This window comes from Neurospora tetraspora, assembly GCF_033439725.1.
Source record: "Neurospora tetraspora strain CBS 560.94 chromosome Unknown B0H65scaffold_7, whole genome shotgun sequence".
Lineage (NCBI taxonomy): Eukaryota > Fungi > Ascomycota > Sordariomycetes > Sordariales > Sordariaceae > Neurospora > Neurospora tetraspora.
In genome coordinates, this window is record NW_026944389.1 from 2,920,356 (window position 1) to 2,947,246 (window position 26,891).

A 26,891-nucleotide genomic window follows, 5' to 3' on the forward strand; every position below is an offset into this window, starting at 1 on the left:
AATTAACGTTGAAAGCGGAGATTGGAATGTACGGGAGACCGCTATATATTTATTTTAACGGGTTGACGAACCCTAACCCTAGTTCCGGCTGAGCCAGAACTATTTGCTATATTTAGAGATACAGCTCCTTATAAATTAGAGGACTCATATAACCCGAAGTGCGAATCGCCGGCAGGGGTCGCTGCAAGAAGAGGCGGATCAGCCATTGCAAGGTGCGGGGCTCGATCGCATCAGGGCCAAGGTCCAGGAATGCGATTTCCAACAATCCAGACAAAGTGGGCTGTCAGTTTCGAAGATTGTGGGTAGGATCGAGTGCAGTGTAAAAGTCGACAAATCCAATTGCGAAGGCGCTGGGAAAAACAGAGGCCATCAAGGTTCCCATGGCGGGGTAAATTTGTGTGGACAAACGCGACGCGTTCCCCGCACGTGCCACCCTACCGAGATATGGGCTGCCTAGGTGATTAAGCCCAGTTCAGCTGACCAACCGACCCAGATTCCTCCGCGCACAGGCAGTGGGCCAAGATCTTCCCTTCTCCTTCATCACTCCTCTAATGAATATGTCTTGAAAACACACCAAAAGATTCTTGCTCACTGGGTCGATCACAGGCCAAACCCTCATAAATTCATCACCGTGATGCCAGGCACAGACCCAGCAGTCCAGCACGATCCATGTGCATGCAGAAAACCACCGTGACATCCCGAAGATCATGAAGCACAGCAACCGCAAGTGAAGCTCAATCCCTCAATCCTCGCCGCCACGCGCTCAGTCTTATCAGTGCCTGGTAGCGATGAGCGGTGACAATGGACGCCCTACGAGCTATGGAGGAGCCAAGGAAAGGAGTTGTGACAGTTTTGGGCATGGTCTGGGCTGAGTAGTGAAATGCCAATTTCTACCCGCCCCGGCCTAACCCCTTCTGTCTATTCTCCCTAAATCCCCTCATCCACTGGCAACTCACAAAGGGGTGGGCCTTTGCTGACTTTGTCCGACCTTCACGAGAAAATCACACCTCCATTGATATCTGACTGAAATCCTCAACTATGCAAGGCCGCACTCTTGCGTCCACAAGTTTGCATCCATGGACGTCCAACAGATGAGTAGTAAGCCATATGGCGAAGGAGAAACGCTTGCCCCTCAAGTTGTTTTGGCTGCTTGGCTTGTTCCTGTCTTCCCCGCCATATTCGTCTGCGCTAGATTCTACACGACCCGTCGCATCCTGAAATCCAAGCCAAAGGAAGATTGTAAGCAGAAAGAACCTGCCTCCTGGGCCAGGAATCCTGATCCTAGGGAAATGCTGCAGCCATCTCGCTAACCTTGGGTATTCCACAGGGTTCATTCTCGTTGCATTGGTACGACACTGGCCATGAGCATACCCGTAAAGAGTACAGGCTAAACTAATGTTTCCCACAGATATCCTCCATTCTCTTCTCGGTATCTGTGACAATACGTATGTGTCCTTGTCTCTCTTGTGCACCACGAATGTTAAACTTTGAGAAGAGAGGCTAATCTCAGGGGTGTTCACCTAGAAGCACAATATGGGCTTGGTAGGCATATGGGTGACGTTCCAGACCCCAAACATACCTACACCAAGTATCTTCTCGTATGTCATCCTAATATCCCATCTCCGCCTCTTCGCAGGACACAATGAAACAGTCCCCCGTAGCTGACCACGTCCTTCAGGTTAGCGCTTTTGGAGTCACTAGCACGTATCCAATTGCCAACTTCTTCACCAAGCTCTCAATCCTCTCTTTCTACCTACGCTTTACAACAAGCCGTTGCTTCACTTATGCCGTCTATTCCACCATTGCTCTCGTCTTTGTCTTCAACTTCGTCGGAGCAACAGGCGTCCTTTACTGGTGCAAACCGATCAAGGTCTTTTGGACCCATTGGAACAAAGATCAATGTTTGGACAACAATATATGGTATGCATCGCTACTGGGAATCAACGTTGTGGTCGACATCATTATCTTGTTGATGCCCATATGTATCATCAGGCCCTTGAGAGTTGAGTTCGCTCAAAAGGTTGCCATCGGTGCCATTCTGGGGACAGGCGGCTTGTAAGTTGTCACAACTCGCACATTCGGACAAAGCGCTTGCTAACATGAAGGCATTGCAGCGTGCTGGGAGTCAGTCTTTTCCGTTGGATCTGTGAAGACCTCGTCATAGAAGACAAGGACTATACTTGGCGCTTGGCAATCCACTATATCTGGGGGCGAGTAGCCCTTCCAAAACCTGTGGTGGACATCAGGTTAAGCTAACCATGGTCTTTTCAACAGCAACACGGAACTGAACGTCGCCATCATATGCGCTTGCATGCCCTGTCTAAAGCCGTTGCTCGTACGCCTCTTTCCTCGGGCTCGCTGGCTGAGGGCAGTTCCTCAGCCAAGAGACCTGGACACTATATCATTGTCCGCTCTGACGGATCGAGACACTTCAACCGATATAGCTCAAAGGCGGATCGACTGGGCAGCGTTGCGGGCGAGCCACGGTGTGAAGACTGACACAGAAGTAGCGTCAACGGATCTGACATCCACCGAAGAGCGAGATTACGGTGTAGTTGACCCAGAAAGAGGAAGGACAGAGGACCAGAGATCAGGACAAGCACCAGGCAACAGCTCCGGTAACAACGTCTAGAAGCACAAGCTAGACCACGCTCGGGAATCCCTGACACTATTCAACACCAATCATACATCGAACTGCCGAATAGTTGACCCTATTACTAAAGTTTCCTGACCTAAGTGGATCCGCTAAGACCGACCCCACACTGTAAAAAATCTTTCAGTTCACCCTCACCCCTTTAACAACTCACGTCGCACACAATACATGCTTCCAAAGTTCCCCCGCGGAGAAAGATCCCCGATCGCTCGCAGAAGTTCCCCCGTGGAGGAACAATGTGAAATAACCTCATTCGCACGCCTAAAGTTCCCCCGTGGGGAAATAATCTACTTGTACGAATACTTCGAGGACGATATTAGTCTGAATATTTGGTGATTTATCCTTGATTTATCTTTGATTTATCCTAGCTAAGGCAAAATGAGCGCTAATATTATTACTATTACTAACGCCGATACCTTAGCTATGATCGCCAAGCTCAGCTTAATTGAATAGAATAATAAAGTATTTAATAAAACGTCAATGATGTTTGAAATGTAATAAGTAGCCAGTATAGCGGCCGAATTCGACGAGTCGGAGGAGTTCAAGGACACAACCCCTCCTGACATTCCAATACCTACTGACCTCCCAGTAAGTGTCGCTGATAGATCAATGATGTATCCTGGATATATCTCACAATATTAATTACATTAAGGTTGAGACTATAGAGTTAATACTTATTTTATCCGATAGTATTGGTCAATATTCTAACTTCGTCTAAGCGATATATTATGTCGTCGCCATCCCTGATTACCCCAAGTCTTCTATTCATAGCGTTACCTACGTCGTAGATATCAAGGGTTTAACCGAGGCCTAGGTTTAAGCCCCCTGGGAGGAGGTATGTGAAGTAGAGTGGTCCGAGACAGATTAGTAGTATATAGAGGATAATCCCTAATTAGTCTACGTTTTTATAGATCTAATATTGTATAAAGAGGAAAATATCTACTAAGGATACTTCTTCGTCTAGCTACCTAAACAGCGCCGTTTGCCGTTGTACTACCTACAAATACACTAGTATTAAGCATTGTGAATATTTAGATCCGCGAGTTTGGTAAGCGTACTAATAAGGTTCTACCGTTACAATCGACGACGAGATTATGAACCTTTTATTTGAAATCCGCCTCCGATTAGATAATGACGCACTATATCATCCTGCCAGTTAGTAACCGCACTGCGCGACGCCCACTCCCGTTAAACTCAACCAAATCAAAGGGGGATTAACACGGGGTTTCCCGGGTTAGTTCAGTACGGGGCATTTAGAGCCCAGAGGTTGTTGGAAGTCCGTGCCCTGGGCCGCCCATTCACTGGCCTCGCCCATTCACCGGCACTCCCTTCCAGGTATTTAGGCTGCCCTAGTTTCCGTTTCTCCTCTTCCATTAGACAACAACAATCAAGCCCTTTTTCGTTGTCGCCTTTTCCAGCCCACCGATAGAGGTCCTATCGACGTTGGACGCTCGGGCTCGATGTAGTAAGCATCGTGCAGACGTACTGAACCTACCTCTATATAAAAGGTTGTAGTCCGAGACTTGTACTCTCCACTCAACTCTCCCCTCTAAACTTGGCTGGCTAGACTCATTATATTTATCTCGTGATAGCCTATCGTTAAAGTAGAAACAAAGTAGTAAAACGTATGTATAAAAGTGTAAACGCTTTTTCTTATTTAAATAAAAACTCACTATTAGCCATAATACTTCTACTAAATTACTATCCCTATATCCCGACAAATACTCCTAAATACCTTAACTATCTTTAGAGGTACTCATATAACGTAATTAGAGGTACCCACGTCCACATTCTGTAATACAACCAACCTACCTTATTACTCTAAGCCCCTTTCTCCTTGACCCGGCGCCAAACGTACGGGTTTGCGTCCCCTCTTCGTTCCCGTAGCGTCTTATCCCTCGCAAAATTCCATTCAAACCCCTCCCACTCTATACTACCCGCCTTCGCCCTCTTGAACACTATTACAAAATCCTCCACCTTCAATCTGTTTGTCCCTCCAACTCCGGTCGGTATCAGCTCCGCTATGGGTTGGGCGAATGTCATTGTCTTTTCTGACCCTGTTTGTTCTGATGGGTTCTTGTCTTCGCGCAGCTCGCGGAGTAAGTACCCGTATCCGGTACCGTAGAGACGCAAGATTAGACCCCTTTGCTCAGCGGTTATAGTGATGAAGACGTCGTTTGTAAGTTCGTACCTCCCCTCTAAGCCCGCTATATCTCTTCCGTTTGAAGCTGGGTCCAGGTTACGAAACCGTAATTCAAGTAAGTTTTCGTACCTCGCCAAGTCATACAGATAGTCAATTTGTATCGCCCTGGCCATCTTTTTCGTGTCTTCACAGGCTCTCTTTATAGCGTCAACAACAGATCCCGTGTTATGATGGGCATTTGACTCAGCGAGATAAAGACACTCAGCCAACAACATCCCGCTCAGGTTCGCAGCGTCGAGCAAGAACCCTCGCGTATTGCAGAGCACCACTATAGCTGTTTCGTGGTCGGGAAGTAGCCAGCAGAAAGACGTGGCGCCGACCATGTTGCCGCCGTGGTATAAGGCGAGGTGTTTCTTGCTCTCGCTTGGGTCGGTGAGCGGGGGTTTTTCGGTTTCGGCGTTGATGTCGGCGACGTAAGATTCGGGCTTGGTGACGAAGAAGGAGTAATCCAAATCATCGCCGTGGATCTTGCTCTGGATAGCACTCTCTAATCGTCTGGCGTTGTCACCGTCTGCGCCTGGCCATCGTAGTCTGGGTAAGGCGTTCCGCTCTTCGGGGGTCATTGGCACGGTGACGGTATTCCAACCGCTAGTATAAGTGCATGTGCTGTTGAGTGGATTAGGGGAGAGTCTGTTCTCTATATGACCGAAGAGATAGTTTATGCCGCGTTCGGGAGGCGTATTGAGGTAGTCCGGATATAGAAGTAGTTTGCTATCCCGCTCCTCTCGTCTTTGGTTGTAGACATCCATAATCTTGCTATAGAACTTGAGAAGGTCGGAGGTGGTGGACGTGATACCTACTGCCGCGGCGAGTGGTGACGGCCCTGCATGACCGGCACTTGAATCTTGGGATGGGGGAATCTCGACGGATTGTGGAATGTGGCCGTAGTGTCTGTCGAAGCATTCTGCGACCTTCGTCCTAGAGATTACCCCGTCTGCATCTGTACATTGTTGGAGATTAAATAGGATACCCGTTACTTGAACCGAATGCGACTTGGCAAAGGTCTTCGACATGTCATTTCTCTCAGCCTCTGTCAACCCGACAAAGGTGTTATGCATTCGAAGTGGCTCCAAAACCTCTTTGCGGACGAATTCCGCCCAGGAATACCCAATCTTTCTCTCAATGATTGTAGTTAATAAGGCAAAACATTCGTTAGAGTAATTCCGCTTGTAGACAAAGGCCTTCTCAGACGTATAGGTATCGTTGGCTGGGAGATGCTGGAGTAGTGATACGACGGGATCTATTGTCTGCCATGGTATATCGCCATCGGGGCTCTCCCAAAGATTCGTCAGCCATTGGAATGAGGAGCGGAGGTCCAATAGGTCGGCAATAGTAAGCTCCTGATTGGTGTATATCTTTAGTATACCGGGACTGCCTTTGAGTTCCGGCAGGATTGTTGAGACTGGGGTATCGAATTTGAGCTGGTACTTCGGAAAGTCATCCATCAGAATGCCCATTGCCGTAGAAATGATTGGCTTCGACATAGATGAGATAAGGTAGACAGTTTCCTGGTCCGGAAGCGCGGGTACTCCTAGACCCTTGGCCCCCACATTGAGGAAGTATTGTTGCCTATGGCGCAGGACTCCTATTGAAGCACCCACACTCCCGGAATCTCGAAACAGCTTCTCGAAGGTTGGTTTAGTAAGGGTCAGGATCTCCTTCACCGACAATACGCTACAAAGGAACGAGGGCTGCTTGGAAAGAGTAGTCAAATAGTTAGTATCATCAATGAAAGTACTTGTCGTTAGTATTATGGGTGAAAAACAAAAAAGGATGAGGCTCACCTGAATGCCGTCGCACATGATCGGTGTAGGTATTAGAACCCCGTATGGAAAGGTTGATAGGGGGAAGAAAGATTGTTCTTGGAGTGAAACTCTTGGTCATTGGTCTCTTGGAAACTCAAACGGTTCCTGAGACGGGGCGGATCAACTAGTTAATAGAGTTGATATAAGGTTTATATAACTGAAACTGTAAGGACGAATGATGGAAAATAAAGCGGGAAGGATACCGGTTCTTATATTTGGCAGTTTCTGTTATATCCACAATCTACAAATAGTTGCCGCTTGTTCTCATTCAACTGGGGTATATCTAAACGCGGGAACTACACTCAATATACTCTACCTAATAGCCCCTGAGCTGTCCTTCGATCGGCTACGTATCACTTGCATAAATTTGGGGTGGTAGGTAGCTCCGTCAATGGGGTGACAGCCAGTAACAGAGTTGGTGAGAATCACGCCTATTCCTATTAGTAACTTGTACCTCCCATTCACGGAGCTACCTAGGTGGTCTACGCGCGGTGCTCATAATTTTGTTATAAACGAGGTAGTATAAGAGGAAGGAAGAGGAAGAAAGACAGGGGGTTAAAGGCACAATAGTCTCCTGCATCCTTTCAGCGGCTCCTGGGTCCTATATTAGCTACTATCACATACGCCAGCTCTCATCGATTGGTTTAAAAAAAATACAGTTTGTACATACAGGCCAGCTGACGAGGTGCCATGATAATAGATGAGGGAAGATAGAGAGAGGAAGAGCAAGTTAGAGGAAGAGCAAGTTAGAGGAAGAGCAAGTTAGAGGAAGGAAAAGTAAGGAAGAGGGAGGAAGAGGGAGGAAGAAGATAGGGGGTTGAAGGCAGGGGATGCAAGGGTAAGGTTCGGGAGGCTTTGAGCGGACAGGTGCCGTAGGGGGTTGCCCTCTTATCTCTTCCGGTCTTTGGGAGCTCGAAGGAGACGGATAGAGGCATAAGAATAGACGGAGAGAGACAGAAAAGAGGCTTTCGTAGCGTAATAAACCCTGGTCATTGTCAGTGATTACAAACCTACACTCGCTTACCATTGGTGGTAGACATTGCTATCGGAAGGAGAGTGTGGAAAAGTGGAAGAAGAGGCAAGGGCACTCGAGTTGTAGCTTTATGCCAACCAAAAAACCTAAGGGACAGTGGTCCGTGGGCAACTTCCCGAGTTGAGCTTCCCTTCCGACACCTTGGTGGCAAACTGATGCGGGATCATTGCATCCCATGCATTACATGTATGACTAGTTCGACTGATTAGATTAGACTGGGCATGGCACTGGCCATGCCCACCCCTGTCAGAGGCTCTGGCAAAGATAAGGGAATTCCCATAAAGGGATTCCCGCGCGGGGCGGCCTTTGGCCACGCCTTTCTCCCTCTGACATCTTCTTTCTTACTTTCTAATATTACGACTTGCACACATTGCATCGTGATGATTGAAAGGACCCAGGTTACCCTATCACAAACGGACCTTCGAGACAAACGAACAAAACTTCATCTGTCTGTCTCTCCACCAAATGGGCAGATACAAGAAATACGGTTGTGGATTTGAAATCAGCGTACTTGAAACTATCAGTATAAAATTCTTCCTATCAACATAATTGAGTTCTTTTCATTGTCGTCTTTCGTTTTGAAGGTCCGTTTATCAACAGTTGTACAATCTAACCCTGGTTTGTTTGTTATTTTGGTACAAAAAAACGCCTTTCTCCACCCAAAGGGAAAGGCATTGAGGCTTCAAGCGGACGGACGGGAAGATTGTGGTCGGGCGAGTAGTCGGGCTGACCGAGGGACTCGATGATTTACGGTAGGGGCGGCTTTGGATTTGACAAGGGCAGTATTCTGGGCTTGGAACAATAGTTCAATTCAGCTGATAATCTTCTTTGGTCTCGAAGGCTTTGTTGATCCTTTCAACCTTCATGAGAAGGTCGGGCCTTAAGGCCTTCTTATGCCAAAGAAGGTCGGTACGTACCGAGCCTGTGTGCCTGAGGCTACAAGGCATCGGCGCGAGTCTATCTAGTTCATCTGCCTACAAGTAGATCTTTTGAATGCCAGCCTTCGTCCGGTTGCCCTGTGTCGGTAATTCCGGTCGGCGGTTTAATTGACGAATGTCGCCGGCGAATGTCCGTGTGACCTTCTGTCGGTAATTCCGGTCGGCAGTTTGGTTGATGAATGTCGCCGGCGAATGTCCGTGTGACATTGGATGAAAGACTCTAGGAACTACGCCTTGCAATCCGCCTGAGATCACCATTCAACTGTATACTCCTCGTCCTCGAGCCATGATGTGGGCTCGGACGGGATTGATGCCATGCTTGATGCCACCAAGGGTTCGGTAAACATGGAAGCATTGAGATTTGAGCCGACGCACGCTACAAACCTCTGTCTGGGGACCGCCATAACGAAGGTACCGGAATATTGAGGGTGATCACTCAAAGCACCTGGCCAGAACAGTGACTTGGTTTATGAATGATGGAAGGCAAGAAGCGAAGTAGCCAAGGTGAAGATGACGGTCAATTGAATCCTATGCTATCTACCCGCCAACACATTACGGCCCTTCCGGGCCTTATCCTTTCCTCCTCTTCGGCCCACTGAATGAGGTACCTGGAGTGACCGCCTGTTGCCCGGCATTGCTTGACTGGCTGCCCCCCTCGTCAGGCAGAGAAGCGCAGCTGGCATCTGACTGCATCAAGGTCCCCAAATCCTGGGAAAGCCCGGTCGCCTCGGAAAGCGGTGGGACATCAAAGTTCAACTCCGACGGCAACTGATTGATGGCAGAACAGATATTCTCGAAATGCTTGGGCATCCATATGTCGTAGACGTTCTTGGTGAATCGGTATGCTGTCCACTTCTCCTTGCCCTCCAACGCAGTGAAGTAAAACTGGTGGATCGGGTGCCGGTAATAATTGGTGTCTTTCCCGGTTATCACTGGGTAGTGGCCATAAATCCGTACTGACTGGTGGTCGTGCGAGACGGAGAAGGCGAGGATCTTCCGGTTGACCTCATCCTCGCGCTTGACAGCACGGAAGAGCTCGACGATGCCCCGTACCGCAAGGGTCATGCTATGGGCGTTCTGCCGATCTGCGATGTCGAGCGCCGCTGCGCCACACTTCACCTCGCAAGTCAGGAACGGGAAGTACATGTAGTACGTGGCCATGAAGAAAGACTGGTCCCCGGTGATGAAGTCGCCAATGAATGGTGACAACTTGGCGAGCTGGTCCTTAGTGAATGCTTCTCGTCTGAACCCAACGGAGTAGTCAGGCTGTGGACGGGTGCTGGTGAGAGGGATCGAGTTGTTCCACCCTTCGTTGACGCTTTCGACAAGGCATTTACAGGTTTTATTCCAGAGTGCGAGCGATTCCGCCGAAGGAACGATAAGCCTTGAGACGTCTTGAATAATCCTCGCCTCATTCTTATTCTCGAGGTTGCGGCAAGCATTAACAAAGATAGAATCGTCAAAGAGGGTTCCCTGAGGAACCGACTGCTTGCCGTTAAGGAGGTCCCTAATAAGCTGCTTACTCGTATCGGTAATACCAAGCTCAGAGATATCCATGTATGAGCCTTTGGTCTCGAGTAGGACTGTGTATCGCGCATCCCTATACGGCGCGCTCTTCTCCTCCCTCGGCTTCTGGTCGCTGGGCGTCGTGGATGTAGCAGAGTTCGATCGCTTCCGGGACAGATTGGACGAGGATTTCTTTCGCGCAAGTGGTAGACGATCCATGGTAAAATCCGTCTCTGAGGTCTCTTCCGGCCAGTCCTGCTCCTCTGGCCAGCGCCCTTCCTTCACCCAGAAAGCAACTGGGTCAGTGTGTTTGTGGGCGCCGCTGCCAATCGCTGGCTCGCCAAATGCGTCTTCTGTAGGGCGTGGAGGAGATGTCCGCTGTCGCTTTGGGTCTGGGTCTGGGTCTGGGTCTGGGTCTCCCTCGAGTGCGTGTCCGGTTGGGTGCTTGCGCTTGCGACCTCTGCTCTGGACAGGCGCCGGTTGTTCCTATGAATCCCATGACCCAATTTAGTTTGTGAACCATATAATACAACAGATAGAGGGCATACTTGTGGGGTCGGCGTCTCGCTGGGTGTAGTTGGACGTAGGCGATTGCCCTGGGGTCGATTTCCTGCAAGCGTCAGTGGGAGATGTCGTTTGGCGCTGCGAAGAACAAGTACCTTGATAATTTGATGCCGGTGATGGGAGCGCCCTTTGGGCCGCTGTTTGAGCTCGAGTGTGGGCCATGGCGATGAGAATGGGGAGGAGAGCGAGGCCCTAGTTATGTGTCTGGGGAAGAGTCTCGAGATGGAGTGACGTGCCGTGCGAGGAATGGATGGCTACGAGCGTGCAGGAATGGGATCCACTAGTGCCGACCAATCGTTAAGCGTCATAGTTGCGGGCCGCTGCGTTGTCACTTGTGCGATCTCCGCTTTCAACCTTCTGGACCCACTTCCCGATTCTTGCTGTATTTCCTGCAATCAGACATGTACCCCTTCTTCCTCCTTCTTACACAGAAGTCCTCACAACTATGATAAGCGTCGTAACACTGAGCGGCTCGACTACCTCGCAATGAGCATTCGGGTTGACCTGTTTACAAAGCTGCAGGCGTTTACTGGCGGGGTTTAGCGTTTGGCCGGCATCGCCCCACCCGAAATCATCAGACGAGAAACGGCCCGGGCCGCGGCAGTCCACACCCCACCCGGCCCACCACCCGCTCACCCAACGCTTGCGCACGCCCCCACCGCGCGGCTGGTCCCATCTCCACTCCCTCACCGAGTCCCAAGCCCCCCCGGATGAAAACACACCGGAGAAAACGTGGCTCCCCCGCCTCCCCGGCCTCCGGAGATGGCTCGCCCCCGACTCGGCAGATAACGGATTGGAGACGATTGCGTATGACCTCCTCCGTTGTGCAAAACATGATGATGAAACGAAAGAATCAATGGGAACGAGAAGGGAAGAGAAACACTACCGAGAACTGGAGGACGCCTCCATGTGAGTCGAGCGTATTGGCACCATAATATGCGCCCCTATGGCTTTGTGTACCGCTCTTGGTATGGGGTGATTGAGTTAACAGAGTAAAATGAGATTGTTCCGGTCCGGCAGCCCACCAACGCTTAGATCCTTGGTAGCACAAAGATTGGTGTCCTTTTTTTTTTTTTTTTTTGGTGTATCATTAAAAAGTAATGCACGTCTCCGTCCTGACACTGCAGCTAGATTTTCTACAGGGGTGACACTAAGATTGCACTCGGTCAGAAGACCATTCCTAATTGGTTCCCAGTACTCCTCGGCCCAGTTATGTGTATGCAGATGAGAGCGTGGCAAGGGAATCTCTCGCTCTTGTCTTGTTGGATCACGGTTTGGTGATCCACTACGACAAACTGATTTAAAGAGTGGGTCACAAACGAAAGAGTGGCTGGGGCGGCCAGGTGACGGCCCAGATTCAGAGAGAAGAGTGGGGCCTATATACGGATGAACCAATGGGTGTGCGGATCACATTACTATGTACCCTGGACGTGTCGCTAAATCCTTTGCTTCACTCTTTTCACGTCAACAGACGAAGGGGGCCTTGCAGGGATGGATGATATTGGGCTGGACATCACGTTGCTCGGATTGAGGCGTTGCAGAGCCGGCGGGCGGCCTTGCACTTGCTCGCGCCAGCGCTGCGAAGTATGGGCATGAGGCGGTTGTTAAGCTGCTTCTCAATACTGGCAAGGTTGATGCAGATCGTTGGGACGAGTATGAACGGACAGCGCTGTATATGGCGGCAGAGAATGGGTATGAGGCAGTTGTTAAACTACTTCGCGATACTGGCAAGGTTGACGCAGGTGCTAAGGATAAGAATAGACAGACAGCGCTGCCTTGGGCGGGAGCTATGTTTCTATACATAGCGGTTAGAACCCTAACCCTAGTTCCAGCGAGCCGGAACTAGCGTTAGGGTTCCTCAACCGCCTGGTCGATGTGGGTAGTCTGCCATCACCGTGACACGTGACACTAATGTCCGCAATGATAAACCGAGTAATGGCCGAAAGAAATCACCGAGAAGTGTTTTATCTACCCGAATACACAGATGAAACAAATACTAATACAAGTAACGAAGCTGTCAACGCCATCACAGTGCCATCCCCAAAGGGCATCGCCTCATCTCATTCCGCTCTTCCAGAGGCAAGCCCACTCAGTTATACATTCTTCGTCCGGTTCTGAGGACGGTAGGCTTGCCTGTTTTCTCCAGCACTTTTCGCGTTTCGTCCATCAGTGCCAAGTCATACCCTGCAATCGCGGTCAGTCTCCTCTGTGCGCGACAACTTGACAATAAGACAAAGTCTAACCGCGAGGCTCTACTCGAGGCTGGGCAGAAAGGGTTTGCGTACCTTGTCTCGCCATGAGGGCTATCACCAAGGGAAGCTTCTCTTCCCGGCTTGAAACCCGCGAGTTGTAGGGTATTTCGTCAACTGGAATTTGTGCGCCACTGTCAGTGCCACTGTTCTTTACGAGTCCTATTGGCTTTTCTGGGACTGGGGTTGGGCTCACTAGGAACAGCCAGAACCGGAGACTTCATCACTGGCGCCAAGCCTAACGCATTAATTCCGTCTTGAGGTGGTCGCCGAAACCTGCGAGCCGTTCACGATGATTAGCGACAAACATGCCGTGTAGCAATTGTTTCCAACACAGCCGTACCTGCGTTGTTGACTTATCGAAGTCTAATTCTTGCAGTGAGTGCGTGCGTCGCAAGGTCGCGTGTGACGGTCAAGACGTTGCAAGGAGTCGTGACTTCGTACTCGTGAACAAAGGCGTCATCTCCAGAAGAGGCAGAAGGAGATGTTTGATCGTGGGATGGCGGATTTGGCCAAGGAAATGGGGGACAGCGACCCTCTCGTTCCCGAGGGTGGCCCGGTTAATGCTGAGCTCGGCGTTGCTTTGCCAGAGGTTGGTTTTGACGAGTGGGCGCAGGAGCAGGGACTTGATCTCCCTGAGATTCTGTCGCCTGACGTGGCTGGGGTCGGTCAGGAAACCGCCGGTGAAAGCTCTCGATCTCGTTCTTCAGGTTGACGAGGTTCTTTGGTGGTTCCCAGGTGTTGCTTTCGTGGCCGTATCCTTGCCACTTGATTAGGTACTTGATTTCACCATCTGTTATTTGAGAGTCTAGAATGGCTTCTGTCAGATACTCGTCCCCGTCGTTCCATTTCTCTGTGCGATTGTCGATTTTCGCGTGCTTTGGTGCTGGTTCTAGTAGTGAGACGTGAAAGGTGGGCCATTGTCGCATGCCCTTGGGGAGTTCGAGTCGGTAGTTGCTGGTGCTGACTTTCTCAAGTACCTTGAATGGGCCCAGCTTTTTGTAATCGAGCTTGTCGCTGGGTCGCTTGGTTTTGATATTACGACGGAGAAGGTAAACTTTGTCTCCCCTCCTGAAGGTCGGCGCTGACGGCCTCGTGCGGTCGTAATATCGTTTCATCCTTTCTCGGCCAAGGGTTAATTCATTGGGTTCCGGTTGAGCTTTCGAGACCGGCTCAGGTACGTATTCCGGCTCTGTGTCTGGAGGAACCGGTTCTCGGGCTGGCTCCCCTTGTTGTGACTTTTGCTTCTGCTGTGACTCTGTCCTCGTTGCCTGTGGCTGCTGCTGTGCCGGCTTTAGAACTGGTGCCGGTTCCGGTGGAAGGGTTGATTCTGCTTGCAGCTCCGGCTGCGAATGCTCTCCAGAATCAGAATCCGAATCTGATATTATGATCGGGTCATGTATATTGGTCACTATGGGTCGTGGCCTGGGCTGAGGTTGCTGAGGTTTCTGTGGATGCAGTGGTCTAGGTTGCCCAACTGTTTGATCTGGATTACTTGGAACCCTCGACCCCTGTAGTAGATCTTGACCGCGGAGATCTGGGAGAGGCTCTGTGGTACTTGATTCGGCCCCATTCGCAGTAAAATGGGCGGACATAGACCCTCGTATCAGCCCTGCTGGAGGGTTATAGCCCGCGAGATCAAGTGCACTTCTGGCATAGTGCACCATAAGTCTATCGGCCATAGACATATAATTACTGCTCTGACCGGTTGGCATTATAACTGCGTTTGAGGGCTGTTCTTTGGCCATGGTCGTGTTGCTGCATTGCTCTTGGGGTCCTGTATTGAGGTAGATCTTGGCTGCTGGGCAATAGTGCCAGCGCAGCAAAGTATGGCCGCATGAGTGTCCGGCGGGGTGTCTGTGGCATATCTTGATGGTATATGGAGGAACGGTGATGTCTTGGTGATGTTTGTGTTGAGGTTGTACTGAAGCTAACAACGACGACAACGGCATTGCAGCAGCATACTTCCACTTCCCCCGAATCAGGTAGACTGCCACGTTCGCGGGGACGATCATCTCCCCATCGCCTTTGGTTGTCCAGATGGCTTTGCCGCTGGGAGTCAATGCATTTATCCTGCAAAAGGTGGATGACCTAGCAGGGCTGAAGAAGTATGATCCAAGGACAAAAAAGACCGTTCAGGACTACCTGTGCTCCAATGCGCAAGATACGTTCCTTTGGGTAGCGTTGGTCTGTCAAGCGCTTGAAAAGGTCCAGAAAGGGTTTACCCTAAAAAAGCTACGCATGTTTCCATCTGGGCTGGATGCTCTATATGCGCGGATGAGAGAGGATATGAGCCAGTTCGATGAATCCGATTACTGCAAGCACATTCTTGCTATTGTTACAATTGTTCGCCGGCCAATCAGCCTTGAAGAACTAACCACTCTCGCCGAGTTGCCCAATACCATTTGCAACAATCTTGAATCTCTAAAAGATATTATAGGGCTTTGCGGTTCATTTCTAACTTTACGAGAACAAACTGTCTATTTTGTTCATCAATCAGCCCAGGACTTTTTGCTTTCTAATGTCTCTGATAAAGCTGGCAACCAAGCTTCTCAGGAGGCGTTCAAGTGGATTTTTCCTTCTGGGAAAGAAGCTGTGAACTATACCATCCTCTCGAGGTCACTTGATGCCATGTCTACAACACTGCGACGCGACATATACGGCTTAAGGGCACTGGGATTTTTGAGCGACAAGGTCCAAGTACCGAATCCGGACCCGCTAGCGACGGTGCGGTACTCGTGTGTCTACTGGGTTGATCACCTGTGTGACTTGGTTTCCAGTACGAACACAAACAGGAATGACCTTTTACAGGATAACGGGGTTGTTTATACATTCCTCAAGACGAAGTACCTTTACTGGCTGGAAGCTCTGAGTCTACTCCAAGCTATGCCTGCAGGCGTTGTTGCTATTAGAAAGCTCGAGGGCCTGCTAGTAAGTACAAGTCTAACTCCGCCCTAGGAAATTGGTCTAACTAAAGATATAGGGAGGTAATGATCACATGCACCTAAACCCGGGGAAAGAAGGGTCCAGTCCAGTCCAGATTACGGGGTTGGGTTAGTGGGACTGACTGGGAGCTTGCTTACAGGAAAAGATCCCTGGCCGAGGGATAAGCAGAGGACCGCTACCAATGGTGATTGATTGGGCAGGGGGTTGTAGAGCAATGGACATTGGTGCTGCGAGTGGTGAGCTCAGCAGTAGTGGCGGGCTGGGATATAGGCGCCGCGAGGACGGCGGTGCTGAGGGTGGTGAGGATGGAGGAAAGGAGTGAGAAACGCATTTTTGATGCCCGTGGGTTTGTGGGTTGGAACTTGGAAAGGGTTAATTAGAGTAATGGTGAGTAGAGGTATGAGAAAAGGTTGAAGATGCTGCTGCTGATGATGATGATGATGCTGATGATGCTGATAAAAGAGAGGAAGTATGTCCCAAACACACAGGAAGTCGATCTTATACAACCCCCCTTCAATCCTGACCAGCTTTACCAGACGAACTGAGCCAGGAATGTCTAACTGGGCCGTCCTTCTTAAAGAAAAGGTCATGGTTGAGGAGCATATAGACCGATTGACGGCTGTGCGTCTGGTGCCTGCTGCATGATACAAGAGTTCCTGTAAGGCAGTCGGGGCAGCAGGCATGCAGCTACGACTCGGGCTATATCTCCTGCTGATTTTGCTCCTTCCATGATACTATTCCTCGGTCCCGAACCAGGCTTGTGGTGTCCTGAAGATCAGATCGGGAAGTCTTTCGAACTCTCTTCCGCATCTTCTTGCGCATTCCATTCCTCACAACACAGCCCAGTGACTGTTATCGCAGTTATCGCCGCCATGATCCGCAGGCAACAACTTGAAGTGCGCCACAGGTATCTGATTGATCTGTCGGTTCGTTCTGTTTGCCCGATTCCCCACCAAGGATCGCATCGATGCTGGTGTGTAAAACAGCACACAGCCCTATGCAATATTGATGGCTTGGAGCCGTTCTTTGTTTCTCCAATGTAAGTGGTGGGCTTGCTATCTTCTCCTTGTCCGGTGAGTGACTAATTCGGGCGTATCCTGTGTGACGCCAGAGTGCGTTTTCTTACCGACTGTTCATTCGCTCTTGGATTATCCGCCAAATCAGGCATGTTCTTGAGTAAGCTGATAGTTCAACAGGTCGAGAAGACGATGGGAGGTCTAGATATGTCCCGAGGTGTTTCGGCCTAAACGATTTTGTGTTTGGGTCAGAGGGGTATTTGGCAGAGAAAAAAAAAAACTAGGTAAGACACGGTTTCCTTCGTGTTTGAGGAGTAGAAACGCCACGCTGACGAATATGGCTTTCAGCTAAGTAAACCCCGAGCTCTGAGCCTAGGCCCCCCCTCTCTCTCGGGATGCGGATACCAGGCTACCTAATGACTCAACTTTGATTTTAGCTCTTTCAGGCTTCTCTGTCGTCTATAGTACCTTCAAGTACCTTGTATGGATGAGTTGGAGTGTGGAATTGTAAGGCTACGAAAAGGAGCTGGGCAGACAATGCTGGGCCATGGATATATAAACTTAAATCCCCAACGTGTAAGTTTGTTGTCCCTGTTCGCTTCATTTAACAATCCTTCCTTCTTAGTTCTGCAACCACTTGATCTTCGCTTTCCCTTAGACGCTCAACATTCTGATGGCTCACTATCCATCTCAACATGAATGATCCGGATTCTATCCGCTGTTGGCGTGAAGCAGACGACGGGATACACACCCGTCTGTACTACAATATTACCAGCGCCGAATGGAACTGTACAGAGCACTATGGAAAATGCGATTCGTGTCCCAAGTCCCAAAGTGACCCTGACATCGCCGGCATTGGTGTAAGTGTCCTTTCTCGTCATTATCAGCTTGGTGGTTTCCGGACAGCGATATTTCAGGAGGATGACTAACAGACTTTCGGTTGAGTCTCCAGGTCATTATTGCATTCATGTTTTCCGTCATCAGCACGGCTTCTCTCAGCGTTGCCTTTTCCATATTGGCCACTGTTCAGCCGCGCAAATGCACCGTCAAAACTAGCTCTAGAACTACAATGGCCTACGCCTGGGCCGGAAAAACCGTCGCAAAGATTATCGGAAGGAAGCACGCCGTCCGATGCGCCAAGATTTGCTACGACATGGTCATCTGTCTGGGGGATCAACAACTAGTCGGCTCGGTCGCCCTACTGCTAGCAACCATCAAAAAGCTTCACTTAGATAAGACCCTCAGCGTCTACCATTTCGCCCTTGTCTTGGGAATGGTGTTCCTGAGCTCTACCGCTTTTACCTACGCCATGATTTGCTACCGCTTGAGGCATCAATGGGATTCCGAGGATGACGGTTGTACACGACGTCTACGACACCAGCAGCATGATCCTCACCCATGGTACAGACGTTTGACAGAAGGACTCCATTGGGCCATCAGAATCTTCTTCAGGCTCTGCCTAGTGGCCTTGTTGCTGTACAACATTTCGGTCGCAGCAAGAATGAAGGACCTGCCATGGGATTGCCCGGCGATATGCTTCAAGGACAATCCAGGATACGACTGGATATCCATGTCGGCGATTTTGCCCCCATTAATTATGTTGCCCTTCGCTATCCAGTCCAGTATCACCGACTGCATCCAGTTGGCTTTGGCTCATAACTGGTGGGATCCCAAGGCTTTCCTTGCCCTCATGTCAAAAAAAATACAGAGTCTTTTGACGTGGTATCGATATCAATGTACCTCTAGGCAGGAAACACGGCGCAGCATATCTCTACCAGACCCCTCCCTACGCCAGGGTTGCTTTTACATACTCAAAGGCCTCTTTGTTGTCCTTTGGCTCTCGATAACTCATTATTTTTGCTCTCTGCCTATGGTAACCGGCTGGTTTGTGTCGCTTTTTAACGTCACGCTATATGCATGGAGAAGGACTCACTGTGACGAACCGTTACAAGCACAGGAGTATATCGCTGGGATCAGAATAACGGTAAGAATAGCCAAAAGGTATTGATAAGGTGTGATAGCTATTGCTTGCTGAAGAACCGGTAACAAGAGACCTAGGGAGGCCTTCTTTTATACCGGTCTTCCTGGACCCGATATACCGGACCCGGGACTTCGGGTCCTCCCTTCGGGTCTTATCTTATTGGTCAACTAGTCTAGCTTACATAAGGTTCGTTGATTGGATCGTAACACTCACATACAAGTACCCGAGCATCTCCGTCGGCTGGAAGAGGAAACCAAGGAGGAGATACAGATGGGAGTTGGTCAGACTATGGCCGTTATTCTTCTCGTGCTTCCTATCATTCAACTGCTTATCTCTGTCTCAGGTACGCATCGCCAAAAGCCCCTTTACTTCATCAAGTACTTTGCCCTTGTTTACTCGGCTTGAGGTCAAATGCTTTGTTTGCATGCTAATACTCGGTCGTTCTCGCGTGTGCAGTACACTACGGAGAAATCGACAAACCAACACAGAACGCCGGATCGGACGATTCTAATACAGATATCAATGTCGATGTCGACATCACTGATGATACTGAAGAGATCATCAATCAGTCTACAGGAACTCCGAGTGCAGGGCGATATCCTTGGGGGCCCTTTTAACGAGTCAAGTAATTTCTTACTTCACTACATGCTACAAGAGACATTTGGCCAGGCTCGCGGATGGCAATTGCACACAGATACACGGGTGGAACTGGGAATCGGAGATTGTCCATGAAGGTATACATGTGCCTACAAGATAGAGCGGAGGGAAGTGGCTTACGAATCGAGAGTCTGGTTGGTTTCGTTCAGTAATTCTTTTTCTTTCAAGCGGGTTGCTGTTATTGAGAGGCTTCATTAACAAGACGAAATGATAGAAGAGCGTATACTTGACAAAACAAGTAAGATCTCAAGGGATCCATCCGCATCCGCGGCAAATTGTCGTTCCTGCAGACAGGTTGCGCTTGAGTGTCTTAACAACTCAGCTCCTGCCGATTCGGACCGGTTCCAAGTGCGAAGGAGTGTTAACTGTGAAGAGAAGGGAATTTCAAGACAATACAAAGCTCTTAACCGTAGTATTGATCCTTAGAATAATAGTTCTTCCGTGTTGTGGTATTGTTTCTGTACGCAAGCGAAGTTGATAGTGTTTAGATGGGAAGTTGGTGTGGTGAACCCACACTTTTTGGACATAGACTTATACTGTAGGTAGCTCTAGGCATCGTCCACATATCCGAACACAACTTCCAGTTCACTCCCCATTCTACGTCCTCACATCCATCACCGCTATAATCAACCACCGCTTTCGTAGTTATTTGTGTCTCTACCATCTTGTGTTCCTCTGCCGTTTCCTGGTAGCTGTCGTGGTGGTTGATGACTGGCGACGCGGCAATTGAAAAGGTATGGTAAGGCACACTTCTGCATGGCGTGGATGGCGTGTCGAGGCACCCTTCGTCTTCTCGTAGCAATTAGAGGAGACATTAGAGGGGGAAAGACGGCATGGAGTGTTGTGAATGGTGGCTTTTAGCCAAGAATATGCAAAAAGCCCTGTCGCAGCCTTATGTGCGTCATGTTGATGTTTTCTTTTTCCTTCTTTCTTTCTTTCTTCCTTTTTTTACATGGAATTTGCCTGGATGTTAGTGACACTTCTCATGTGTTGAATGCTTTAGTTCGATTCTTTTGAGTCTATTATATTTTTCTTCTCCTCGCTTGGAAGACGTAGACTTTGACTTCTTTTTCCTCTTGCGTTTCCTTTGCTGTCCTTCCTCTACCTGTAGGCGTGAATCTTCCAATTTTGGGTCTTAGCTAAACCTCTTGGCTGTTGCCAATTACCTACATCCATCTTGGACTTCGCTACAATTCCACTTTCTATATGACCTCGGAATTTCTTCTCTGCTGGAATACCACAAGCACAAGCGATGGGAACGTCACCCAGGTCTACTTCAACATTACGACAGACGAGTGGAATCTCGGATATTGTGGAAGATGTCAGGCATGTCCTCCTTTGAAAGCTGACCCGGACATTGCGGGCGTTGGTGTAAGTTCTATAGTCCCTCCTCCAGACGCTCTGGACTCTCCAAATCTTATCCTTCTGGACGAAAAACTACGGAACCAGCGTTTAGCTTGACCACCACAGGCGTTAAAATCGCCTACCGTGTTATCGAAAGCGAGATCTGACTCGCAATCAACGCCAGGAAGCATGAGAAAACAGGTAGCTAACATTGAATCTTTCGTCCAATATCTAGGTCATGACCGCGTTCTTCACATCCCCCGGCTTTACAGTCTTAATAGCCTTCGTCTTCAGGATCATTATCAAAGCCCAGCTGCGAAAGAGACGTGGAAAGTTGGTACAGAAGAAGCAAACCAGGACAAGCTTACTGACTAGCCGTCTCGAAACGATGCTTTTGGGCCGCCGGGCCACCAGGTGCGCCCGAATCTCTTACGACATGGTCATTTCCCTAGCGGATGGGCAGCTCGCGACCGGCATAGCCCTTTTGGTTGCAGCCATCAAAAAGCTGGAGGCCGATAGGGATATCAGCGTCTATCACTTCAACCTGGTCATGAACTCGGTCTTCCTCAGTTCGGCCGCTTTCACCTACGCAGCAATTTCCTACCGCCTCAGGAGTAAGTGGGAGGAGGAGGAGGAGGAGCACGAACCCGACAACAGGTTGCCGATATGGACCCCCCAAAAAAAACATCATTCGAAACCCGAGGACAAGCGATCAAGAAGGATAGGGCTACCGTGGACTTTGAGAATCCTTCTCATAGTGGCACTTGATGTGCTGCTCCTCTTTAGCGCTTGGGTGTCACTGGGAGCGAATGGCCTTCCCTCGGAGTGTCCAGCATCTTGTTCCCGGGCCATACCGGCGGATGTGGCGACAGGACGTTCCATTTGGCTCATCACCTTGTTTCTACTCTCTGCCGTGGTCAACATAATCGTTTGTCTCCAACTGGCTAGGGTACACGCATGGTGGTTGCCCAAGGTTTGTCACATATCGAACGCGGACACTATCGAACGCGGACACTAACATTCTACAGAAGGCGGCAACCTCGGTTTCTAAGTGTCTTGCCATACTTCGTTCTCCATCCATCATCTATGATCTTGTTTTTCTTGGGTTCGTGGTCTGGTATTATCATGACTTGCATTCGGAATGGAGATCGAAGCCCAAGGTGATGTCCACGGAAGACCTAGGCGCCGAAGATAGTATGGGATTCGGGCAATTGGTGCCCCTCTTCCTTTTTATACTTTTTGTGCTTCAAGTTCCTGAGTCCTTTAAAGGTACGTTAGATTCGGGTTGATTCCACCGTCGGCCCCCTGTTTCTCATCGTGCTGGATTTCACTAACCCTTGGTTTTATTTTCGGCAGCCCACAGCGGAGATAGCAAGGGTGAAGAAACTTCCATTGTCAGAAGAAAGACTTGTTGAGGGTCATGGCTGGGATGGGCTTTACTTCGTTGTCAACACTGACTCGAGGGAGGCTTTTAGGGCCTAGGCATTATAGGATGAGATTCTGAACAGGTACATGTAAAACTACAAGATAAACTTCACCCCGAATTTGCCACCATGCGTGCACTGGTAGCAGCGGCTCTAACATAACGAGACACTTCTTTCCACTTCCATTTAGCAACCCGCAAGTTGCTGCTGTACACCCGGGATCGCTAACACATACACATACATACACGTCACACAAAACTCGTACAGCACGCCATTCTAGAGAAAAAGAGAAAGTAGAGGGACTGAAAGAAATGTTGTGATGAGGAGAAATTACTACTTTTGGTCCATTGCCTCGCTCCGTTCCGTCCATGTCTAAGATCTCAAACGCCAAACATGCTGCGAAAGTTGACCGTGGCCACCCTAAAAGTTACAAAAAGAAGAAACATGAACTCCAAGATGCAAGTGTGGAGAGAAGAGGTATTGGTAGGGAACAAACCCTTAGGACAAAAAGGACAGAAGAGAAGAGAAAAGCTAAAAAGATCTCGAAACCAAATCCCCGACGATTACCACTCCTTCCTTTGGGCAAGCAGACAGATCAACCAAAGTAATGAAGAGCCTCTTCTCAAGTCTCTTTTGAGAGGTCATGTTGCTGTTGCTGCGCAAGCTCCTCTCGCTCCTTCATGGCCGCCCGTTCATTCACGCCCCTAAAGGCCCTCTTTCCGACCTCATAACTGCTAATCATAATGGCACACGCTGGCGCCATCTTAAGCGTGCGGGGAATCCACCCCCTGAAGAGACCAGCCACGCCTTCCGTGGAAAATATATGCCACAGCAGTCTTGCCATGTTCCTCTCCTCCGGTCTCGCGGCGCTCTTCTCCATCGCCACAATAGCAGCTTGTGTTGCGGTGCCGGTGTCACGGTAGACTTGTGTCCTCGTCTTGCCGACGTCGAAAGGCATGGTGGCCACGCTGGCTCTCCGGCCCAGCCAACGGCGGCCCATCGCTCAGCTTCGCATTCCGCCACGCAGGCAACTTGGTAAACATGCTTGTCAAGGCAAAGTAAGTAGCAACCGGGGCATTCGGCATATTCGCAAAGTTGGCGTACCCTTTACAAGTCGACAGTCTCGGCCTCGGTAACCACGGCGGCCTCGTCAACCCTCCATTCTTCTTTCCCCCTTTCTCGCCCGTCTCGTCGTCCTCCTCCCTCCCTGCAAAGACACTCGACATCTGCGGTAAGACTGACTCGGGGAAGATTATCATTAACAAAAGATTCTAAAAAGGAAGAATCAACTTCCGTAATTTCTTCAACTTGGTACTTCTTCAGGGCGGGTTCCTCGCACAGCGAAGCCTCCTTTCTTCATTCCTCCAATCTTGCAAATCCACGATTCCCTGCCGCACGTCAAACCCCGCATCCACGACATAATATTGACCATCTGGGACCCGAAAAGATCGACCGAAAGCTTGAGCATAAAGCGAGGCATTGTTGCTAGAGCCCTCCGCACCTGCCAGAACATACGAGAAGGTTCTGTCACTTTTGACTGCTACGAATACATTCTGTGTGATATTGCCATTGCGGTCCCTCCAGGGTTACTATTGAAATATATAACGACCAGGGGGACTCCCAATACGATAGGAAGCAATAGGGAGTAAACAATAAAGATTGGAGAGTAAACCAAGATCAATTCTTGTAGGAGGAAAGATTGTGAAAGGCTGACTCGAGGTGGAGTTGTCTTCCAAGCCTGCCTCTTAGGATGCAAGGCTGAGTAGCTTAAGAACCGCCTCATACCCATTCTTCGCCGCTATATATAGCGCTGTCCATCCATCCTGGTCCTGAGCATCTGCGTCAACCTTGCCGGTATCGAGAAGCAGTTTAACAACCGCCTCATGCCCATTCTTCGCCGCTATATGCAGCGCTGTCCGTCCAGCCCAATCCTTAAGATCTGCGTCAACCTTGCCAGTATCGAGAAGCAGCTTAACAACCACCTCCTGCCCATTCTCTGCCGCTATATGCAGCGCTGTCCATCTATCCTCATCTTTAAAATCTGCATCAACCCTGCCAGTATCAAGAAGCAGCTTAACAACCGCCTCATGCCCATTCTTTGCCGCCATATATAGCGCTGTCCGTCCATCCCAATCCTTATGATCTGCGTCAACCTTGCCAGTATCGAGAAGCAGCTTAACAACCGCCTCATGCCCATACTTTGCCGCCATATGCAGCGCTGTCCGTCCATCCCTATCCTTAGGATCTGCGTCAACCTTGCCAGTATCGAGAAGCAGCTTAACAACCGCCTCATGCCCATTCTCTGCTGCCATATGCAGCGCTGTCCGTTTATACCAGCCCCTAGCACCTGCGTCAACCTTGCCAGTATCGAGAAGCAGCTTAACAACCGCCTCATGCCCATTCTTTGCCGCCATATATAGCGCTGTCCGTCCATCCCAATCCTTATGATCTGCGTCAACCCTGCCTGTATCGAGAAGCAGCTTAACAACCACCTCATGCCCATACTTTGCCGCCATATGCAGCGCTGTCCGTCCACCCCCATCTTTAAGATCTGCGTCAACCTTGCCAGTATCGAGAAGCAGCTTAACAATCGCTTTATAGTCTTTTTGCGCCGCAAGCCACAGCGCCGTCCGTAGCTCCTCCCTATGCAAGTTGACCTTGCCGGTGTCGAGAAGCAATTTTACGACCATCTCATGCCCGTTTCCTGCCGCCAAGCATAGAAGTGTCCATTGGCCCTTGTCCTCAATAAGTTGATTTACCATTGTTTCCTTTGCATCTTCCTTTTCTGAATCCTCGGGACCTAGGCAAGTCTTTTTTAGGTTGCTCATGCTCCTCAATGCCCTCTCAAGAACCGCCGTTTCTTCCCAAAGATTCTTCACTGCAACTCCATACTGTTTCACCTCTTGTAATACCAATCTGACATTCCGTATCCTAGTCGCCGCCTTTAGACAACCTTCCCACCCTGTCTTTGAATGCTCTGGTACTAGAATGCTTGCAAAGTAGTCGTGGTTGTTTTTATCTTGCTGCTTGTCTGGATTTATATCCCAATCCCACTCAAGTCGAAAATCATGTGGAAAGACTGTTATCGATTGTAAAAGTTCTGACCACTTGATATCTCCGGTCGTAGCTTGTGAATCGCCTGCTGGGGAAACTGCAATTATTATAACCGCCCAGTGATTATTGTATGGCCTGAGGATCGTGGGTCTCGACGCTCCTTGAAGAAGGCAGATGACATCTCCTTTTTGGACGGATTTTACCGTGGTCGGGAGGGTCCAGCAAGAAACCCATGCTTCCTTTACGCAAATATAGCTGGGGGCATTCCTCCAAGTAATGGCCACATCTTGTCTGTCTTCCCAAGTAGCATTTCTCTTGACCGAGGACACTTCGCCAAGAATGCAGCCCTTGCCCTCAATGACGGCAATCTCCTTATCATCCGAAAGGTCTACAGAGACCAATTCAGATAGGAAGAAGTGGATGAGTTTGTTGAAGAGTTGTTTCCACGAAATCTTGTAGTCGGTGAATAATCCTGCTGCGGTTGGATTATCAGAGCTCATACCAAGTAAGGCATATACTTTATCGCGACGATCCGTAGCTTCGCGGGTATGGTACATCTCTATCAGTTCACCCAGAGGGCGTATGTCAAGAGAAAAGTTGTCTGACTGACTGGTCGCGTATTTGGGCCGGAAGATTGCGCCCCTTATCAGGTAGGTTACCGAAAGGATTCGAGCCCGCAGGTCTGCGGGGAGTTTGTTGGATAGGTTCAATGCATCTAGGCCTAAGCAGAATGCAGATCCGTCAACCTCAGCAGAACCACACTTGATCAGGATATGGCGAGCCGCGGCAACTTCCTGAAGCACCTGCATCAATCTGTCAGTTTCCTTAGTTAGAATACTTTGACATCGGTTCTCTTACCCAAATACGTCGAAACCACGGTCGTTGAAGCAGTGTAAGGATTCCCGCTTTATTGTCTAATCGTCTTGTAGACAGCTCGGCTGCGATGCGTATTCCTTCGAGCGCTTGGTCGCTACCGGCTGCCTCCTCTCCAAGCCAAACAATTACGCGACTTGCTTTAGCGTAGATCTTCGCCATAGATTGAACTTGATGTCCTTTTTCTTCTTGGTCTTCTTGGTTGATGCAAATGGCATCTATCCATATAGTTCGTTCAATGGAGTGATCTCGAAGATGTAACAACGCTGCGTAAAGGTTTTCCCCGATGGCTAAGTTGCACCCGTTTATAAAGATGGAACAAGGCTTGTCCTCAGAGCCCCACACGTAGGATAAGGCCTCGTACAGTCGAGTGCCTTTTGAGTCCAATGTGGTGCAGAAGAGCCGACAGTGTATTGCGACGTCCTCGTTTTTAGGCGGCAATAGTTGAAGCAAGCGAATATGGCCACGTGACATGGGAACGTTGTAATACAGATTCTTTACAGATGTTAGCGTTATTATGAAATGTCGTAGGGGGAAAAGAATTGAGCCTACTTCCACCTGCTTCGTGTTATCCACGCCGGCGGACGTCTCTGTACCGTCAGAACCGGTAGCTGGAGCGGCTGGGAGCCGGGGGGCGGGCATACG

The 26,891-nt window shown here is 49.6% G+C and overlaps 9 protein-coding genes across 9 annotated transcripts; 4 read left to right on the plus strand and 5 right to left on the minus strand.

The window, feature by feature from the left end:
* The first annotated feature begins 893 nt into the window (after positions 1–893).
* On the plus strand, positions 894–2,727 carry B0H65DRAFT_300185 (uncharacterized protein). Its single transcript, XM_062823139.1, has 7 exons — positions 894–1,239; positions 1,328–1,347; positions 1,409–1,445; positions 1,525–1,598; positions 1,679–2,055; positions 2,115–2,210; positions 2,275–2,727. The coding sequence occupies exons 1-7, from the start codon at positions 1,077–1,079 to the stop codon at positions 2,630–2,632; spliced, it is 1,125 nt and encodes a 374-aa protein (XP_062678785.1). The 5' UTR covers positions 894–1,076; the 3' UTR covers positions 2,633–2,727.
* A 1,676-nt stretch (positions 2,728–4,403) lies between these two features.
* Positions 4,404–6,652, minus strand: B0H65DRAFT_580763 (beta-lactamase/transpeptidase-like protein; the record flags this gene model as incomplete). Its single annotated transcript, XM_062830799.1, has 1 exon — positions 4,404–6,652. A coding segment is annotated over one exon (2,178 nt), but the record flags the coding sequence as incomplete, so codon positions are not given.
* A 2,550-nt stretch (positions 6,653–9,202) lies between these two features.
* B0H65DRAFT_591700 (uncharacterized protein) lies at positions 9,203–10,921 on the minus strand (the record flags this gene model as incomplete). Its single annotated transcript, XM_062831107.1, has 3 exons — positions 10,798–10,921; positions 10,687–10,748; positions 9,203–10,624 (listed from the first exon to the last, which is right to left on the minus strand). Exons 1-3 carry the CDS (start codon positions 10,862–10,864, stop codon positions 9,203–9,205), a joined length of 1,551 nt encoding a protein of 516 aa, XP_062678787.1. The 5' UTR covers positions 10,865–10,921.
* A 1,357-nt stretch (positions 10,922–12,278) lies between these two features.
* On the plus strand, positions 12,279–12,485 carry B0H65DRAFT_580784 (uncharacterized protein; the record flags this gene model as incomplete). Its single annotated transcript, XM_062830800.1, has 1 exon — positions 12,279–12,485. A coding segment is annotated over one exon (207 nt), but the record flags the coding sequence as incomplete, so codon positions are not given.
* An 858-nt stretch (positions 12,486–13,343) lies between these two features.
* Positions 13,344–13,675, plus strand: B0H65DRAFT_476476 (uncharacterized protein). The gene has a single exon (XM_062827365.1). The coding sequence runs from the start codon at positions 13,436–13,438 to the stop codon at positions 13,664–13,666; it is 231 nt and encodes a 76-aa protein (XP_062678789.1). The 5' UTR covers positions 13,344–13,435; the 3' UTR covers positions 13,667–13,675.
* A 3,800-nt stretch (positions 13,676–17,475) lies between these two features.
* Positions 17,476–19,685, plus strand: B0H65DRAFT_500796 (uncharacterized protein). Its single transcript, XM_062827834.1, has 4 exons — positions 17,476–17,773; positions 17,944–18,649; positions 19,115–19,237; positions 19,351–19,685. Exons 1-4 carry the CDS (start codon positions 17,609–17,611, stop codon positions 19,509–19,511), a joined length of 1,155 nt encoding a protein of 384 aa, XP_062678790.1. The 5' UTR covers positions 17,476–17,608; the 3' UTR covers positions 19,512–19,685.
* Positions 19,686–22,637: 2,952 nt separating this feature from the next.
* Positions 22,638–23,402, minus strand: B0H65DRAFT_476482 (mitochondrial carrier protein-domain-containing protein). The gene has a single exon (XM_062827366.1). The coding sequence runs from the start codon at positions 23,317–23,319 to the stop codon at positions 22,942–22,944; it is 378 nt and encodes a 125-aa protein (XP_062678791.1). The 5' UTR covers positions 23,320–23,402; the 3' UTR covers positions 22,638–22,941.
* A 575-nt stretch (positions 23,403–23,977) lies between these two features.
* B0H65DRAFT_476487 (uncharacterized protein) lies at positions 23,978–24,254 on the minus strand (the record flags this gene model as incomplete). Its single annotated transcript, XM_062827367.1, has 1 exon — positions 23,978–24,254. A coding segment is annotated over one exon (159 nt), but the record flags the coding sequence as incomplete, so codon positions are not given.
* Positions 24,255–24,876: 622 nt separating this feature from the next.
* Positions 24,877–26,720, minus strand: B0H65DRAFT_531661 (heterokaryon incompatibility protein-domain-containing protein; the record flags this gene model as incomplete). Its single annotated transcript, XM_062828946.1, has 2 exons — positions 24,877–26,176; positions 26,232–26,720. Coding segments are annotated over 2 exons (1,788 nt in total), but the record flags the coding sequence as incomplete, so codon positions are not given.
* Between the last annotated feature and the right edge of the window lie 171 nt (positions 26,721–26,891).